This window comes from Peromyscus maniculatus, chromosome 3 (assembly GCF_049852395.1).
Source record: "Peromyscus maniculatus bairdii isolate BWxNUB_F1_BW_parent chromosome 3, HU_Pman_BW_mat_3.1, whole genome shotgun sequence".
NCBI lineage: Eukaryota > Metazoa > Chordata > Mammalia > Rodentia > Cricetidae > Peromyscus > Peromyscus maniculatus.
Window position 1 is genome coordinate 88,592,486 of NC_134854.1, and position 18,170 is coordinate 88,610,655.

At 39.9% G+C, this 18,170-nt stretch overlaps 1 protein-coding gene across 1 annotated transcript in view; it reads right to left on the reverse strand.

Annotated features, from left to right (window-relative positions):
- Positions 1–6,888, reverse strand: part of Il23r (interleukin 23 receptor) — a 63,484-nt gene extending 56,596 nt beyond the window's left edge. The window contains exons 1-3 of the mRNA XM_042274659.2: positions 6,782–6,888; positions 5,711–5,813; positions 1,714–2,010 (exon numbers count right to left, since the gene is read on the reverse strand). Of these exons, the coding sequence (XP_042130593.2) occupies positions 1,714–2,010; positions 5,711–5,813; positions 6,782–6,793 (412 nt within the window). The 5' untranslated portion in view covers positions 6,794–6,888. The remainder of the gene's footprint in view (positions 1–1,713; positions 2,011–5,710; positions 5,814–6,781) is intronic.
- Positions 6,889–18,170: the final 11,282 nt, after the last annotated feature.

Genomic DNA, 18,170 nt, shown 5'->3' on the forward strand with positions numbered 1-18,170 from the left:
AAAGCACGACAGTGGCCTTATTACAGAACAAGGAAGTCTCCTAGCTTCCAGGCAGTCAATCATGAGGCCAAGTGATCCAGGGGTCTGCTCTGGCTCTTCTTATTTATGATTTGGAGCCGAGGAAGAAGCAAGAACTTAGATAGTATTATAAAAATACAAGGGAAGGGAGGGAGCCCTTCTGATCTTTCACCCCAAATGGCAGAGATATACTGGAGAATGAGGATAAGGAAGTGGCTCAGTTAGTTGGTAAGGCGTAAACATGGGGACTTGAGTTTAGTCCCTAGCATCCACATAACATGCTTGGCATGTTGTCATAAGCTTGTAATCTCAGCATTGAGTGGGTGGAGACAGGAAGATTCCTAAGGCTCCCTGGCCAGCCAGACTAACTGGTGAGCCTCAGGTCACAGTGTGAGGCCTTGTCTCAAAAAACAAGGTGAAAGACTCCTTTCAAATAATGCACAAGTTTGACCTCTGGCCTCTGTACCCAAATGCACACACATACATGTACACTTGCACACACAATCACAGACACACTAATACTTAAAAAACAAAAGGTCCATAGATATTTATATAAATAAATACAGGAACTTATACACCTTCATAATGTTGTGAACACAAACTGATTTGGTGTGTTTTGAGATAGATTTGACTGAATTTTTCTTAATGATGGCAGTAATGGTAATTCATAATAGGAACTATGGGATTAAGAACAAGAGATTGTATGAGAATCTCCCTATGTATGTTTACTTGTTTGTTTGTTTATTGAAATGGGGTCTCACTATGTAGCGCCAGATGGCTTGTAACTCCTGATAAGAATGGTCTACCCTTAAGCTTACAGAGATCTATCTGCCTGACTCCCAAGCGCTAGGATTAAAAGTGGAAGCCACCATGCCTGTCTGGAGAATCTTCTTATGATTTATCAACAACATGCATTTAATAAGAAATAGATACTAACATACTTTGAAGTTTTTAACATATATTCAAATAAAATTTTGAAATATTGTGCTTACAATTACTTTCATTTCACAGAAAAAGCCATGGAGGTTGAGGACAGCTAAACAAATTGCCCAAGATCACATAGCTCATTGGGAAGACAGTGAGAATACAAAGATAGTTTTGAAATGCTCCCTGAATCTTGGTTTCAAAATCTCTCACTGGGATCAATGAGCTTCAAAGTGAATGATTTTAGTTTGGAAAACAAATTCACTGACAAAAACCAAATTAAAAAGAGATGAAAAGAGCATCATTTAAACTTTTTGTTGTTGCCAAGGCTTAGGTTGATCAGGAATTCACCATCCTGCCTCCTCCATATCCATCCTTACCTAAGAGAAGCCTCTCAGACCTGAGGTGTTGGCTTTCACATAGACTGTATTTATTCAGGCTAGTGGGGAAAATTGTTCTGGGGGTATTTGCAATATTTTAAAATTTATGGTGTTCACATCAAACTTCCATAATTCTGTCTTCTTTTGAAAACCCAACAGATCAAGGTACACTGGGCCCTCTGTGACAGTGGCTGTCCCAGTGAGCCATAATCTTTCTTCTTTGTATGGGTCTCACCAGCCCCCATAACTCAGAGCTGATGAACCTGACTCATTTGAATTGAGCCCCTGTCTTAAACCTATATGATAGGTCAACTGTAGTGATTTGCCTCTAGCTTTAGTTCAAAAGTCCAGCAATTATCAGTTAACCATTAAGATACACCATAGTACTTACATCCAGAGGAAATGTCCTTCCCACAAATGAACGTCTCTTGAAAATGCCCAGGACACTCGGCAGTGCAATGCATAGAGGCATGAGGTTCCCAAAAGCCTTTGTACCAAAGTCGAGCTGTTGTTCTATTAATCCTTGTGATAGGAGAGTTTTCTCTGCGGCCGTTTTTATAAAAATAAAGCTTCATTGGTCGGCAGTTCTTAAGGGCTTCTTGGCAATATATAGAAACATTCATCCCCATCTGAAACATTTCACTAGGCTCTACCCACATGTTACCAGAGCAGTTTATAGTTGTAATTCCTGGAAACAAACACATAAAATAATCAATTGTGCTGGCAAAATATTGTAAGGGATTTAGAAGAAGAATGTGCCACTGCATGTAAAATGTTTTCTTTCAGTAACTGAATGATTACTGAAGAACAGTTGTATGTTTTCATTTTGGTTCCCCTGATGAGCAGCAGCTCGACACAGCCTCTGAGCTTTGTCCTTGTCAGAGAGCAAATACAATTTCCTTTTCTACTGTAAAGTGGAGACCATTATGAAGTGACAACATTTTTTCATAGATGAGACTCAAAGTAGTGCACGGGGCACTGCAGAATTCAATTCTATGCTTTTGATACTCAACCAATCTTTTGTTGGTTGGAGGGGGGCTGTTTTTGTTTGTTTGAGATAAAAAGTTCCTTTTATCAGCATAATGTGACTATAATGATCAACTCCTTACAAAGAGAGAGTCCTTAATAGCTACATGAAACTTATCATTAATTTGATAATATAGGGAAAACAAAATACATTATTGAGTTAAAAAGCAAGCTGCAAAACAACATAGTTCGTAAAAGCTCAACATTGGGAAAAAGCAAATAATGGACGAATCAAGGAGAAATACTGAAAGTTGTTAGCAACAGTAATCTCCATGATAACATTTTTTTTTAAATTGTGTATGTCTATGACTTAAACATTACACAATGGGTAAATTACTTTCATGACACCGAATCACTAATTTTAAAGCTCAGTGGCAGTGTTTGCCTTGAGTTATGTTCCCATCAGACTCGCCTAATAGTAAAGTCATTTATATAGAGTCAAACGGAATGGAATGTTAATGAAATAAAACTCTTATCTAGAAAACATACCAGAAGTTTTATGAAATGTGTTGTAGCTTTTCCTGGAAGCACTTGTATTAAAATATATTTAAATCTTATTAAGATAAGAACAAAGATCAGTATTTGATTTTAAAAAGGTCCTTGTCTTTGAAACATAAAGCTTAAAGAACTAGCTTGCTGAGTATGTAATTTAAGATTTCATTTTGTTTAAGTAACATTTAGACATAAATTAAAAATATTTAAATGTTGAAATAGTAATAAAATAATTACAGCATCATCAATAGGTACCAGAACCAGAGCCACGAAAAGGGAGTTTGTGACAATATCTGGGCAATCTTTTTTGTCGTTGTTGTTTTTGTCTGTTTTTCGAGACAGGGTTTCTCTGTGTAGCTTTGTGCCTTTTCCGGAACTCACTTGGTAGCCCAGGCTGGCCTCAGACTCACAGAGATCCGCCTGCCTCTGCCTCCTGAGTGCTGGGATTAAAGGCGTGCGCCACCACTGTCCGGCCACCTGGGCAATCTTATACTATTGTAATCCCAGGACTCAAGAGACTGAGGGAGGATGACTACAAGTTCAGGGCCAGCATGGGCTACATAGATTATAAGATCTAAGCTAGCCTGGGCTGCACAACAAAGAATGAGAGCAGGTGAGATGGCGACCAAATTTGGAGACATGAGTTTGATCCTTGGGTCTCACATAGTGGAAAGAGAGAAGTACATTGTCCTCTGGCCTCGTCCTTGTGCCACGGCACAGGCTCTGTTCCCCAAACAGATGAATCAGTGTGAAAAATATTTAAAAAGAAAGAGAGAAATACCTACCAGGGCATGGTAGCATATTAGTAGAATCCTAGCACTTGGGAGGCTGAAGCAGGAGGATGGAGAATTTGAGGTCAGCCTGTATCACATAGCCAGTTCAAGGCTGATGTACAAATTGTGGCTTGATCTTAAAAAAATAAATGAAAGAAGAAGATGAGGAGAGGTAAAAAAAAAAAAAGGTAGGAGGAGGTGGAGGTGAAATGGGGCAATATTGAGTAGAGCAGCATGGGTCCAGAGTAAGGATGACAGACAGATTTGTGAAGTTCTCTCTCTCTCTCTCTCTCTCTCTCTCTCTCTCTCTATATATATATATATATATATATATATATATATATATATATATATATATATACATATATATATATATATACTATATATATAAAGGAAACATCTGGTATTTTAAATAAGTTTGATAATTCAACTTTAGAAAAAATATCTCTATGCTCATTGTGAAACCATTTTTAGAATACATAGAAAAGTGTCAAGAGATTTGGTCACAAGTCCTGGGTTTTAGAAATGGCTTTTCAGAGCATAATGGGGGCAAGTTGTTGATCAGGAGGAGACAACACAGACTATAAAAGACTAGGTCATGTTGACTTGACAGTTCCTTTCTTCTTCTTGAGATAGGCTCTCACTTTGCAAGCAGCTTATGCTGACTTTGAACTCATTTCCATCTTCCTGTCCGCCTCTTACATGATGATGAATAATATAGACATGAGCTACCCTGCCCAACTAATTGAATTTCTTAAACAAGGTTATTAGATTGGTTAGAAATGTTTAACTTTTTTTTGTAGAAATGTGTAATTATACTTTTATATCTTTATAAAGCCATTTGTTTATTTAATGATATATTTTTTTTTTGGTGGAGTAGTTTCGCCATGTGTTCCAGGTTGTCCTTCCACTCTGTAGCCCACTCTAGCCTCAAACTTGCAGCAACTCTCTTGTCTCGGCCTCCTGAGTATCAGGATTAAGCTGTGTGCCTCTGCACTTGGCTAGTAGAGCTACTGAAATGGAGTAACACCATTCTAGTGAAAACCTTGACAGTTGTCACTTGGATTCTACTAAAATAGTCATAGAAGAATGAACGACAGTGCTGGCCCTGTCTAGCACCACTTCTTACTTCACTTGCTGTGCACTCGTCATTTGGATGTATAAACAGAAATCTACTTAGTGTCTGCTCATTTCAAGCAACTGGCTTCTTTTCTCCTAAAGCTTGTAAGGAATCTGTTGGTCTGATTCTGAAGTGTCCAGTCATCTTGCTGTGAGTTTTTACATCTACACCTATAGCTCCAACATAACTGTGTCCACAACTGTAGATGAGCAAAATGAAAGTCAGCATGGTCCCAAGCAAGGATGACTTACTCATTTGTGAAACATTTCACATTTAACAACAAACAAATAACACCCTGCAAAACAAACAAAAAACCAAACAAACCAAAGAAACAAAAAAGGAGAAGTTTGTCACTATTATGAATCACCTAGTCTGAAAAATGTCACTCACTGTTCAGAACCCTGTGTTGGTACTGATTGTCTTTCTGTAACTGTACCCTTGCCCAGGAAACAGCTGTTCCCAACAGAAACTCCCAGATGTCAACCACAGCCTTCCTTAAAATTCTGCAGTCTCAAATGAACTTTTTTTTTAATGTTGATGTGAATTATAAGACAGAAGCAAAGCAGCAAAATAATGGTGTCTCACAAGGACTAAAAACTAGCAGAGAGCTTACTGTATAGTAATCATCAATAAGTAGTTCACAGAATTTAAGTAAATGCAAGCTTTGGATAAATTACATGACAGTTATGATAATCCCCAAATAGAATATCTCAAGATGGCCTCCTTTGTGGAAACATTCATAAATGACAGAGGAGTGTCAACTGGGGTATCTGGGGAAAAAACAAAACAAAGCAAAACAGAAAACAACTTGCATTTGGAGGGAAGTTGGATTACTTTTAGTTTGTTCCATTCCACATTAATTTTCCTCAGTGCAATAATTTTTGTATTTTTTAGATATTATGACACAATGGCTTGAAAATGATAATCATTCGATGTTCTATTGTTAAATGAAAATAGAGACACACAAAATACTATACCTCCATGACACCATCTGAAGAGCACATAGAGGGCTATTCCTACATGCAACTGAAGTGTGAGGTGATTCATGTCCCAAGTGAGGAAGAAACCTTTCATTTCTCTCTGGAAAAAATATGAAAAATCTTTATATTGTAACATTTTACTGAGACACTTAGCATTACATTTCTCATAATTATTGGCTTGAATAGGATTCTTTCATTCAGAATGACTGAAACAGGGCAGAGAGATGCCAGTGTTGTGTGAGGAGCTTCATGAAGAGGCAGATAAGCAGAGCATCAGAGTGGAATGTCTGCCTTCAAGCATCACTTAGGAGGTCATCAGATCTTTGTTAAAATGTAGTTACTCCAACTCTATTTTCCCTCATCAGACAGCTCCCCTATCTGCTGTAACTTCTGATGATGAACAGTTAATGTGTGACCGGTTCACACCCATCATGATCTGGAAGACCAATCTTTGGTGGACAAAAGTTGGGAAACACTGAAAGTTTTAGAATTCTCACAGAAAGAGGACACACAGTGGGAATAGTGGAACAAGGCAAAGACTAAATAGACTATGACAAGTCAAAGCTACAGAGGGCCCTTCATCTCTGGCTCAGAAGAGACGTATGATGAAAGACACTGTCCACAGTTTACACCTGGGCCTTGCTCTTCACTTGTCAGTCTAGCTGTGGAATAAGCTGGTTACTCAATAGCAATTATTTTGTTTTTGTCAATTTAGTTAAGCCTGAGTTTTCCTATTAAAGAACTTCAAAACACAACTCATGGCTCATCAAGCAGCATAAAACACATGATTATATTTTTGTGGTTTATGAACTTGGAGAGCCCTTTCTTAATTTGAGACAACATATCTTTATAAAAGGCAGTACAAGCTGTAGAACCACCTCATCAGAATTTCACTGCTCACCACCTAGTTATCAGAATTGGTGTGATGGCAGACAGTATAATAGACTCACCTTTCATCAGTAGCATTGCACAAAAGCATCACAGAGCACATGAGAGAAAGCAGTTTTGGCCTGTGCATTTGCAGAGTGCAGCTGGCTTTCAGTATTTCAGGGATTAAGGTCTCTTTACCTCTCTGCTCATTTGCAGCACCTTCCTTCTTCAGGGCCAAGCAGCTGCCCTCATGGCTGCGCTGTCTTCTTTCCCACTGCCTGCCTGTCAGTGATCACTTCAGATTTTTACCTATGAGACAAATGGAAATTGTCAGCAGAGCCCTGACCTACATTTCCGTTTCCTGAAGAGGAACTCGGTGTCCATTTCATAATGACTAGCTCTCATGTCACTATTTGGGAAAACCCAGATTGCTGAAAGTGAACTGCTGCGTCAATACTTTTTTCCCTCACCTTAATTGAAAATATTGTCTTATTTAAGAAGTCAAACAAATGGGCATGGCTGTACATGCCTTTAATCCCAGCACTTGGGAGGGAGGGGCAGGCAGATCTGTATGAGTTCAAGGTCTGCCTGGTCTATGTAGGGAATTCTAGGCCAGCTAGGGTTACATAGTGAGCCCTGGTCTCAAAACAAATAAACATTAAAAAAAGAAAGAAAAACAAAAACACCAATCCATGTAGCAGCTTATTTTTCTACCTGCACCATGCACCAAAAGTAAGAGAGAATAATGAGGTCAAGAGAACTGGAGAGTAACCCTCTACTCCCCCCCAGCTCCTTCAGAGATAATAGCAACATGAGGCAACTCAAGAGGAAGTTGTACCACTCTCTCCTGTCTGTCTCATTTCCAGATTCATTTCCCCCCAACCCCAACCACACACTGAAGCTTGTTGAGGCTTAACAGGGAGGCCATACTTCTCCAGCAAGAAGCTGGAATTTCTCTAGGTCATCACTCCTCCTCTTTCCTTTGGCTGCTGAGGGCCAAGGGTGGGTAAGAGAACAACACATTTTAGCTTTCAAAATTATGAGAAATGGGATTTTAGAGCAGAGAAGGGGATGTGGAAGGGAGGGAAGATATGCTCCCCCAGCCACAGAAAAGGAGGCACCTCACAAGAGTAAAGGGGGCAGCAGGGGTTATACCCCTGTAAGTCCTTAGTTTTCAACAAATGCAGGGGAACAGACAAGTGAGGACACGCCTGTAGGGAAGGCAAAGGGAAAGTGGGTGAAGGGGAAGCCAACTTTGAAGCCTCCGCAAAGTCATAGAGTAACTGCTTCATGTACAACCCTTCGAGTTTTTCCTTATGGTTCCCGGTGGTTTGAATGAGAACGGCGCCCATAGGCTTGAATGCTCCTCATCTAGTTGGTGGACTGTTTAGGAAGGTGTGGTTTTGGAGAAGGTGTGCCACTGGGGGTTAAGTGTTGAGGTTTCTGAAGCTCACACCAGGCACAATCTTGCTCTCTCTCCCTCCAGCTTGCTCTTCAGATGGGACCTCTCAACTACTGCTCCAGCACCATGCCTGCCTGGCTGCCACCGTGCTTCCTGCCATACAGATCGTGAACTAGCTCTCTGAAGATGTAAGCAAGTCTCCAATTAAAAGCTTTCACTTACTTCAGGGCCCTTACCAGGTGCAATGTGATAATGTTGCCAGCCTATTTGGCTCAAAATAGTCACTGGAGTGAGAGAAGGACATATACCCTCCCATTCTCTGAAAGAAAATAAGAAATTCCTTTCCTACTAGGAAAAACAGTTTTGAATAAGAATCATCAGTTTAGAGCTGGGGAGATGGCTAAGTAGGTAAAATGTTTGCCATGACTCTGATTCATTTACAGCTTATTTGGGGAATATGTATAATTATGCTTATTAAGAAAAGTTACATTAAATCCCCAATGTTTGGGAGGCTGAGGATCTCTAGTTCAAGGGCAGTTGGGTTACAAAATGTTTAAAGATAGTGTGGGGAATTGACTAAGACCTTGTTTCAAAAATAAAACAAGGCTTGGGTCTGGAAATGTGGTTTACCTGTGAAGAGTGCTTGATGCTCTTCCAGAGGACCTAAGTTCGGTTCCCAGCACCCACATTGTGGGAGAACATTTAAAACATTGCTGTGCTCGCAGTCATTGCAGACAGTAAAATTGCAATTGCCGTGGGCAAAATCTGGACACTGAGGTTTTTACAAAAAGCCTCCTGAGTGACTGTAATAAATGGCCAAGCTGAGAGCCTGTGGAAAATATGAACATAATATAAATTTGAAGACCAAGCTGAAGAAATGACTATGGACCAGGAGTTAATCATTAGTTACAGCCTTATAACCTGTGAAGGAGGTGTGAGAAACACTTCACGTGTGGAGAACAGAAGGTGCAGGTGACTGTCTAAGGACCTTCAAGTTGTTTCTCCAAGGCGAGAGAACAGAGAGCTTCATCAGAAAGTATGTTAGTGAAGAGGTGAGCATGACGGTACATGCCCGTCATCCTAGTCCTTGGGAGTGTGAAGCAGAAGGGTCACCAATTTGAGTCCAGCCTAAGACATATAGCAAGATCCTCCCTGCCTACCGCACCCCACCATGCTAAAACAAAACAAAATAAACAAACAAATAAGCAAACAATCGAACTTCATGTCAGTAGCAGCCTGAAATTGGTATTGTATTCCTAGCTAAATAATTAAGTTTCATTCTGAAGGCAAAAAAAGAGATGTCAAATATTGCTAAGTAAAGAAATAACGTTAACCAATGTAGCTTTAGAAGATAATGGGGATGACTATGTGGAGAACTGATTAACGATGAAGCCACCTCCCATGGGGGGAGAGCTACCAAGACTCAACTGGGGCCAGAAGAAAAGCAAAGCAGTAAGAATTTAGTGGAGACATGGAGGTGTTCTGCAAATTTATTTGCTTGGAATGGGTGTAAATATCCAGTTTCCCCTGAGCACAATCAACACATTGTCCCTATTAGGCTATTGAAAGTCGTCTTAGTTTATTTGGGCTGATATAGTCTCACTGATATGTTATATTTTTGTTGTTCCAACTTTTGTTTGTGGTGCAGGCATCCCTTTTTCAACTTTTTTTCTGCCCTACTATCCTCCAGTGGGTAAGCATTCACCACCATGTGATGCACAGCTCACCGTCTGAGCCTGACCTACCTTTCAACACTGGAAATTCTGAGTAATTATGAAACATACAGACTAAGTGACATAGCTATTATTTGAGGAGGTAACAAACTATTTTCAATGAATTTATAAAAAAGTATTAAAGTAGCATTGGGAGTGCTTACTCAGCATGTATAGGGACTAGATTCATTCCTAGCAGCCTAAAATTTCTTTGACATAATTTTTTCTAAGTTCATGGCTTATTTATAAATTTTGAATAAATCAAGGACACTTTTACTTTTACTCATCCTTCAAATAAGTGAGGAGATATTTTGTCTTATTAGTTATCACAGAAGTGAACTGGTACCTGAAGATTTTCTGAGGAAAAAGAGCCATTTATTGACTTATCTGAAAGGTAATGCAACCCCCAATCAGCAGCTCAGGGCTTCAACTTTAGACACCTTGGTTCCCTCAGCTCTGTTAAAGGGAAAGAGTAGAAGATTGGCTTACCCCACTTCCTGTGAGGTATACACTAAAGGTCAACTTTGCTTGATTCCCCAAGACATTTAAGAACTCTAAGAAACAGAGACAGATTAAAATTAGTAGGAAATGTAAAATAGTACAACTGCTTTGAAATTTAAACAGACTCTTATAAATTCTTATATAAAAATCAGAAATTATGTTTCTTGGTATTTACTGAGCAGATAAAAATCTACAAGCACACAGAATCTAGCATATGGGAATTTATAACATTATTCATATTTACTCAAACTTGGACACACCACTATGTCCAGTAGGTGGATGGATAAACTGTAGCACATACAGACAATAGACTATTATTAAGTGTTGAAAAAAACTGAGCTGTGGTGCCATAGAAAGACTTAGGGGAAAGCTTAAATGAATGTTACTAGGTAAAAGAAGCCAGTTTGAAAGACTACATACTGTATGATTCCACCTGCATGACATTACAGAAGATAAAAAATTATAGAGAAAAAGAAAACAAATGGAAAACCAACCAAACAATATCAAAACCATCACAGTGTCTGTCAGGGATTAAGTGGAAGGGAGAAAAAGATGAATGGGCTAAGCACAGAGAATTTTTAAGGTAATGAAACTACACTTAATGATGCTACAGTGATGGTCTCATGTCATTCTATATTTATTCAAACTCATAGATGCACATCACCTTATCATAAACCGGGACCCTGTGTGATAATGACTTGTCACTAGAGGCTTATCAGTTCTAAAAAAAATTTATCCCACTGATAAAGGTGTGGAAACTTAGTACATGGAACGTTTGTCTAGTTTTTCTGTAGAACAACATGCTCTAAAAAAAATAAAATAAAAAAGTAAAATAGACAAGCCAGGGACTACAGGCAAGGAGGCTCAACCCAGGCAGTGACACACACAGGAGTTGGGGAGCAGATGACATTAGTTGGGGATAATTTTGGACTATGATATCCCGGAGCCTGATGTCAGCAGATGGATCAACTTCTGGAGCATCTCTCTGCCTGGGGTTCATTGCTGTAGAGCCCATGAACTCCAAAGCTCCAGCAGACATCTTGCTGTCCCATCCCTCCAACTGAGTGATTAATGCTTAGTAGATTTTGAAAGCATAACAACAGGTCAGCCTATAGGGATTTCAGTACTTCACTTTGCACCTACTGCACCTGGAAGACACTTCCTCAGCTAGAGCATCAGCCGTCCTCTATCATGTGATCTAGGTCCTCTTAGGGAAGAGAGGTAGTATTATGTTCAGCTCATGGATTGCAAAGCTAAGTGTTGCCAGTAGAGGCCACTGGTATGCAAAGAAGAAAAGCTACTGAAATGAAGACAGTTCTTGCAGACATCAAACACTTGCTGGGTACAGAATGTATCACAAGAAAGACTCAGGTCTGTATTTCCAGTACTCAGGAAACCGAGGCAGAAGGATTTCTGTAAGTTCAAGGGCAGTTTGATCTACAAAGTAGATCCTGAATCAAAGCAACAACACCAAGAAATTAGTTCACAAGTTCAATTGGTTAACACCCCATCCCCTAACTCTGTATATGCCTGCCAATCTCCAAGGTTCCCTTCTCTTCCCTACCCCACTTCTTTCTCTGCCCTCTCCTAGTATTTTGTTGCAAGGTATCTTGTGAACCTAGTTATGTAGGCTAAGGATCCCTTTTGAACTACTGATTCTTTTGCTTGGGTTTCCATGCTCAGCCAATCTTTAATTTCCAAAGGTCCAAAAGGAAGCTGCTCCAACACTTTTCCTTCCTTCCTTCCTTCCTTCCTTCCTTCCTTCCTTCCTTCCTTCCTTCCTTCCTTCCTTCCTTCTTTCTTTCTTTCTTTCTTTCCTTCTTTCTTTCTTTCTTTCCTTACTCCCTCCCTCTTTCTTTTCCTTCCTCCCTCCCTCCCTTCCTTCCTTCCTTCCTTCCTTCCTTCCTTCCTTCCTTCCTTTCTCTCTTTCTTCCTTCCTCCTTCCCCCCTTCTCATTGATGGCATAAACAAAACTAAATACATGCATTAAGGGTAATACAATTTAAAAATAAACACCATACAACAGAATTAACCAGATCTAGAGTATGTACATTTCAATGGTCTTTTATACAGTTACAGTAGTCATTCTGAAGCTGTGGAGCTTCACACTGGATTCATCATTTTTACTAGTGAATATATTTAAATGCATATCCACCACCAAAAATATCCATGACAGAATTAGAACTACAAACAATTCTTCCTTTAATGTTTAGTCTTTTTTCCCCCATTAGATTCAAGGTCTTATCAGTTATTTGTTATTCTTAAAGGGTTATTTTTGACTGGGCTCAAACTTAGAAGTAGAAACATCACTAATATACTTGATCATGCAGAAGAGAGATTATTAGATATATAGAACAAGGCTGAGAAAATACTACACTCAAACATCAATAGGGAAGAAAAGAGCATGTTCATGACATCCAAGAATTCTGGGCTATGGCCAAGAAACCAAACCTGGGGGATGGAGGGTAGATCAGTGATAAAGAGCTCATATTGCTCTTGCAGAGGACCCAAGATCAGTCCCAGCATCCAACCAGGAAGCTCACAACTTCCTGTTACCCTAACTCCAGGGGATTGAACTCCCTCTTCTGGCCTCCAGGTGCATCTGCATTCATGTGAACACACAGAGACATACATTATGCTGGCTAACTTTTGTTATCAACTTGACTGCATTCGGAAGTAACTAAAACAGAAGCAGCTGGTTACACTTGTGAAGGATTTTTCTTGTATTATTTGAGGTGGGAAGATTTACCCTAAATCTGGACCATTTGAGGTTAGATGATATACTTTAAATCTGGGCCATACTTTCTGGTGGCAGTCCAAATAAGAGAATATAAAAGAAGGAAGCTTGTGCTTTCTGTCTACTTGTCCTCATTCTCACTGGCAAGTCCATCTATCCTGACCCATTCCTTTACTGGTATTAGAACTTACTTCTTCAGGATTCCAATGTGGACTGAAAACTGGCAGCTCTCTAGGACATTCCTGGGACTCCAGCACCAGATTGGGACTGTTCACACATCTAGTATTGAGAACTGAACAACTACTGGATTCTTGGCTTTTCCATAAGGAGAGAGTCACTGTAGGAATACTTGGCCACAGCCTGTAAGGTGCTCTGATAAATCCCTTACTAAAATATAGATGCACATTAGTTCATTCTATCAGTTCTGTTCCTTAGAGAACCACAACTAATGCACACATATATTGAAAAATAACTCTAAAATGAAGTTGAAAAATAGATGCTTAGCTTTAATGATTCAAAGAACAAGTTGTAAAGAGTTATTAATGATATTTAGTATAATTTACTTTTATTGCTGTTGGTAGCTTTAATGGAAAATTTTACCTATTTGTTATAAGCAAAATATGCAAGTCAAGACAACTTTTTAGAATTAACTGTGTGTAAAAAGATTACTTGGAAATTAATTGACTCATTTTTGAAAAAAATGGGAAGTTCTATATATCACAAAGTTTCAGGATTTAGGTTTTGTTGTTTTCTTTGGTGATAGGCCTTGAGAGATAGTAAGGGGTGACCTGGAACTTGCTATGTAGTCCAGGCCATCCTCAGACTTGAAATCCTCCTGCTTCAGTTTCCAGAGTAATTATTGTACAATTTTAAGGCTAAAATAAAGAGATCTGAAGGTAAAAGTAGATCAAATTCAACATTCTAGATCTTTGGCCACCAACACTTTGATCAGTGGAAAATTAGACAGCTGAATTCTTTTTTTTTTTAAAGATTTATTTATTTATTTATTATATATACAGTATTCCATCTGCATGTATGCCTGCATACTAGAAGAGCACACCAGATCTCATTAGGTGGTTGTGAGCCACCATTTGGTTGCTGGGAATTGAACTCAGGACCTCTGGAAGAGCAGTCAGTGCTCTTAACCTCTGAGCCATCTCTCCAGCCCCCAGCTGAATTCTTAGAATACTTTAAATCCAGGAATTTAATTTCAGTCAAATGAACAAATTGACAGCCAAGTAACCAGCATGAAATGGGCAGATTAAGTATGGGTTTGTATAGACCAAAGTCAACATTGCTTTAGTCCATGCTTACAAGTAGTTAAAAATAGATACTTGGGAAACTGAGGCTGGAGAAATAATTTGAACCCAGGAGTTCAAGACAAGCCTTTGGGGGGCGGGGGAGATGAGATCAGTTTAAAAAAAGTGATAAATATTTTAGTCCCAATTTACAAAAAAAAAAAAAAAGTGCATGCATGAGAGCAAGAGAGAGAGAATATCCATCCGGTTTAAGGGACCAAATCCAATCAGAAGAGTGTGACTTTGAGAAGGAACCTAGGTGTCACTCTTGGCTTCTTGGCTGCTTCTAACCACATCTCTGCTTTCTCCACTGTGGCCAGCAGGGCTGTGGATCAGCCTAAGCTTCATGTTTCTGCACCTTTGTCATAAACAAAAGTGCCTGCTGGTCTCCCCTGAGCTCTTAAGTGGCTGTACAAATTAGTGTTAATTATTAACTTGACAGCCAAGACTCATCTGAGAGAAAAATCCCAGTTAAGAATTTGCCTAGATAACACTGGTTTGTGGATATGTCTGTGGAGGACTGTCTTGATTACTAATTGATGTAAGAGGGCCCAACCCACTGTGGATGGTACCATCATCCCTCAGGGGGTAGTCTTGGGTTGTACAAGAAAGCATGAGCCTGTTAGTGAGCCAGATACCAAGCCAGTGGAAGTTCAGGCTCTCTGTGATGCATATGTCAAGACAGAGTCAGACATACTGAATACTCACTGAATGGAAAAATTTGAGAAGGATGCAGAAATAACAATAATCCAAGGTGGTCACGATGAGATCTGACATTGCTTAAAGAAGAGAAGACTGGGTAAGAGGAGATTCAAGGTTTAAAATAGTTCTGGGAAGGCAATGGAGACAGGGAATTCCAGGACCGTAAATTGCTCATTAGAAGAACTCTGTATCTTGCAGAGATGGGCATCCACTGCCTTTCACATCATGCTTAGTCATTAGGTAGCCATAGCCTGGGGGAAGTATTACCTTGTTCCTCTCTCTTGGGGAAAGCCCAGGTCAGGGGCAGACATTATGTGCTGGTCATGCTCCTGTCATGTAGCAATTTCCTCTGAAGCTCTTCAAGACCCAAGAAGTTCTAATGGAGGCCCCTTAATATTCAGGAAGTTCCTGGATCTGGATCAATGGCTTAGTGGTTAAGAGCATAGCATTGGTTACTTTTACAGAGGGTCTAGGTTTACACTAACCACATAGTGATTCACAATCATCTATAATTCTAGTTCCAGGGCACCTGACACCCCTTTCTCTGCAAATAACAGACATGCATGTGGTGCCTATGTACATGCAGGCAAAGCACTCATACACAAAAGTAAATAAATAAATAAATCTAAAAATAAGACTTTAAAAATAAAATTTAGAAAGGCTCAGGAAGTCCTTGAAATTGACCAGCTACACAAGGACTGTAGCTAGGGTTTTCCTGCTTTGCCCACAGTCAGGACAAACCTCTGTTACCTGCCAGTCCCACAGCTGCTCAGACCCAACCAAGTAAACACAGAGACTTATATTGCTTACAAACTGTATGGCCATGGCAGGCTTCTTGCTAACTGTTCTTATAGCTTAAATTAATCCATTCCCATGTGGCTCGTGGCTTACCAGTGTCTTCACATGCTGCTGTCATGGCAGCAACTGGTAGTGTCTCTCTTTCCCTTCCTGTTCCCTTACTTCTCCTCTCTGTTAGTCCCACCTATACTTCTTGCCTGGCCATCAGTGTTTTATTTATTGACCAATCAGAGCAACAGATTTGACATCAGAGCAACAGATTTGACATACAGACCATCCCACAGCAAAGGACTTCCTTCCTCAAGATTCTATTAGCATCAAGGACTGCTAAAGGAATGCTCAGAGCAGCTGAGCTCCCTGGGAGAGATTTTTAAGCCTTATGAGCTGCCTTTATGTCATGCAGCTTTCATGAGTTTTCATCCTGGCTATGGTGGGCTTTTAGGTGATGCAGCTACATTTACATCATCCCTGCTCTTATAAGTAACTCTTCACCTATATTCCTGTATGTAGCCCTGATGAAACTCTTTGGTTTGTTAAGTTGGACTTCAGTGGTATTGTTGATTTGGTCTGTCATCAGGTTCCTGCACAGGGTGAATATATTTGTGTGTATCTTCCCAGGAATAGTGTCACACCATAGTTTCCCACAGTAGAAGATCTGAGAAATATATTTTCACAGCCATAAATACGTGCATAATTTTAGAGTTTGAGTAAGTTTTCTGTTCTGGATATACATCATTATGTTGCCAAATGAATAGTTCTTCAACATGTTTATGTGCCTCCTAAATTCATATTTTGAATACCCAGTGTTATAGTATCCAGATGCTATTAACTGGATTAAAGGCCCCAACGGCTCAATCCCTATTATTGGGATTGGGAGGTTCTGTGGACTTTGAGGCAGTAGGACATTATGTGAGGTCCTTGGTAATGAGGCTGCATCTACAAAGGAGTTAATGGGACCCCAAACAGTATTCTTTCCCCGCCATCCACAAAGGAGTTAATGGGACCCCAAACAGTATTCTTTCCCCGCCATCCTCTAGTTCATGATCTGAATATTTTGCTATCTATCACACTATCTTGGCTGTGACTGTCTGGCACCTCATCTCAACAGAGGCAGAGAGAAATAAGTCTACCTCATTTGGGACTAGAACCTTCAAACCATGGGCCAAAATAAACCTTTCTTTTTAGAAGTTAATTATGTCAGATATTTTTATTCTAGCAATACAAAGATGACTAGGAGGTAACTAGGTAATGCAGGGAGAGTACTCCCGAATGACAATAGCCCTATATAAGGGAGGCAGAGAAACCAGAGATTTCTCATACTTCCATGTAAATATATAACATTTGTCTGTAAAACAAGAAAGGGACCCTCCATCAGAATCTGACCATAATGACATTCTGATCTTGAACTTACAGCCTATAGGCCTGTGTGAAATAAACACTCTCTGCTTAAGCTCCTCATTTGATAGTAGTTTGTTATATCAGCCCAGACTTAGACATGTGATCAGATCCCATTTAGGAACCAACATCCTTGTATTGGCTTGTATAGTTTGAATATACAATATTTTTCCCCAAAGCTGGTATGCTGAAGGCTTGGTCCCCACTGCAATGTTCAGAGTAGAGTTTTGGGGAGGCATTTAGATCATGAAGGTTCTGGCTTAATCAATGAACAATCGATTGATGAATTCACAATTTTACAGGCTATTAGGTGGGATGGGAGCTCTGGAAGCCAGGAATGATCAGAAAAAGTGAATTGCTGAGGGCCTGTCTCTGAAGAACTGTATCGTATCTCTAGTCTTTTCCTCTCTGTATCTCTCTGTTTCCCAGAAGCCAACAAGTGATAGCCTTGATCCCCAACATGTGATTGAGTTGCCCAACCATGTTCTGAAGTTCAAACAAGCCTTTCTTCCTTTTGCATTTTCTCAGCTATGTTCCACAGCAATGAAAACTAATACAGCATGCTACCTTTGAAGACTTTGTGAATGTCAAGGCTCCAAATGCACTCCATCTGGGTTCAGAGGACCAACAAAAATAACTTCCTTTGGTTAAGCCCTTATAAAAAGTGTTTCAGTGTGGAATATGGCTGAGATGAGGTATGCGCACCGTTTGTGAGTATTCTTTCTTGAAAGGAGAGTTGCTTGAAGAGTTCCACTGAAGCATTTGCCCTGTGACACCAATACTGTCATTAGGACTTCGTTTACTTACATTCAACTCAGAGGAATCACTGTGCTACATACTAGATCCCCATTCACAGAGGTCCTCATCCCAGCAGCTGTCTGCCTCCTAAATTTCCCAAGGAGAAAAGCATATGTTTCTTCTCTGGGATAGTGCACACTCAACAACAGATCGATTGTGGGTACAAAGCCCTGGTCCCTATGCTACAAGTGAGGACAACCCTACAGGGACCAGATCTCTTCTTGGAGTTGGCTGAGAAATGCCA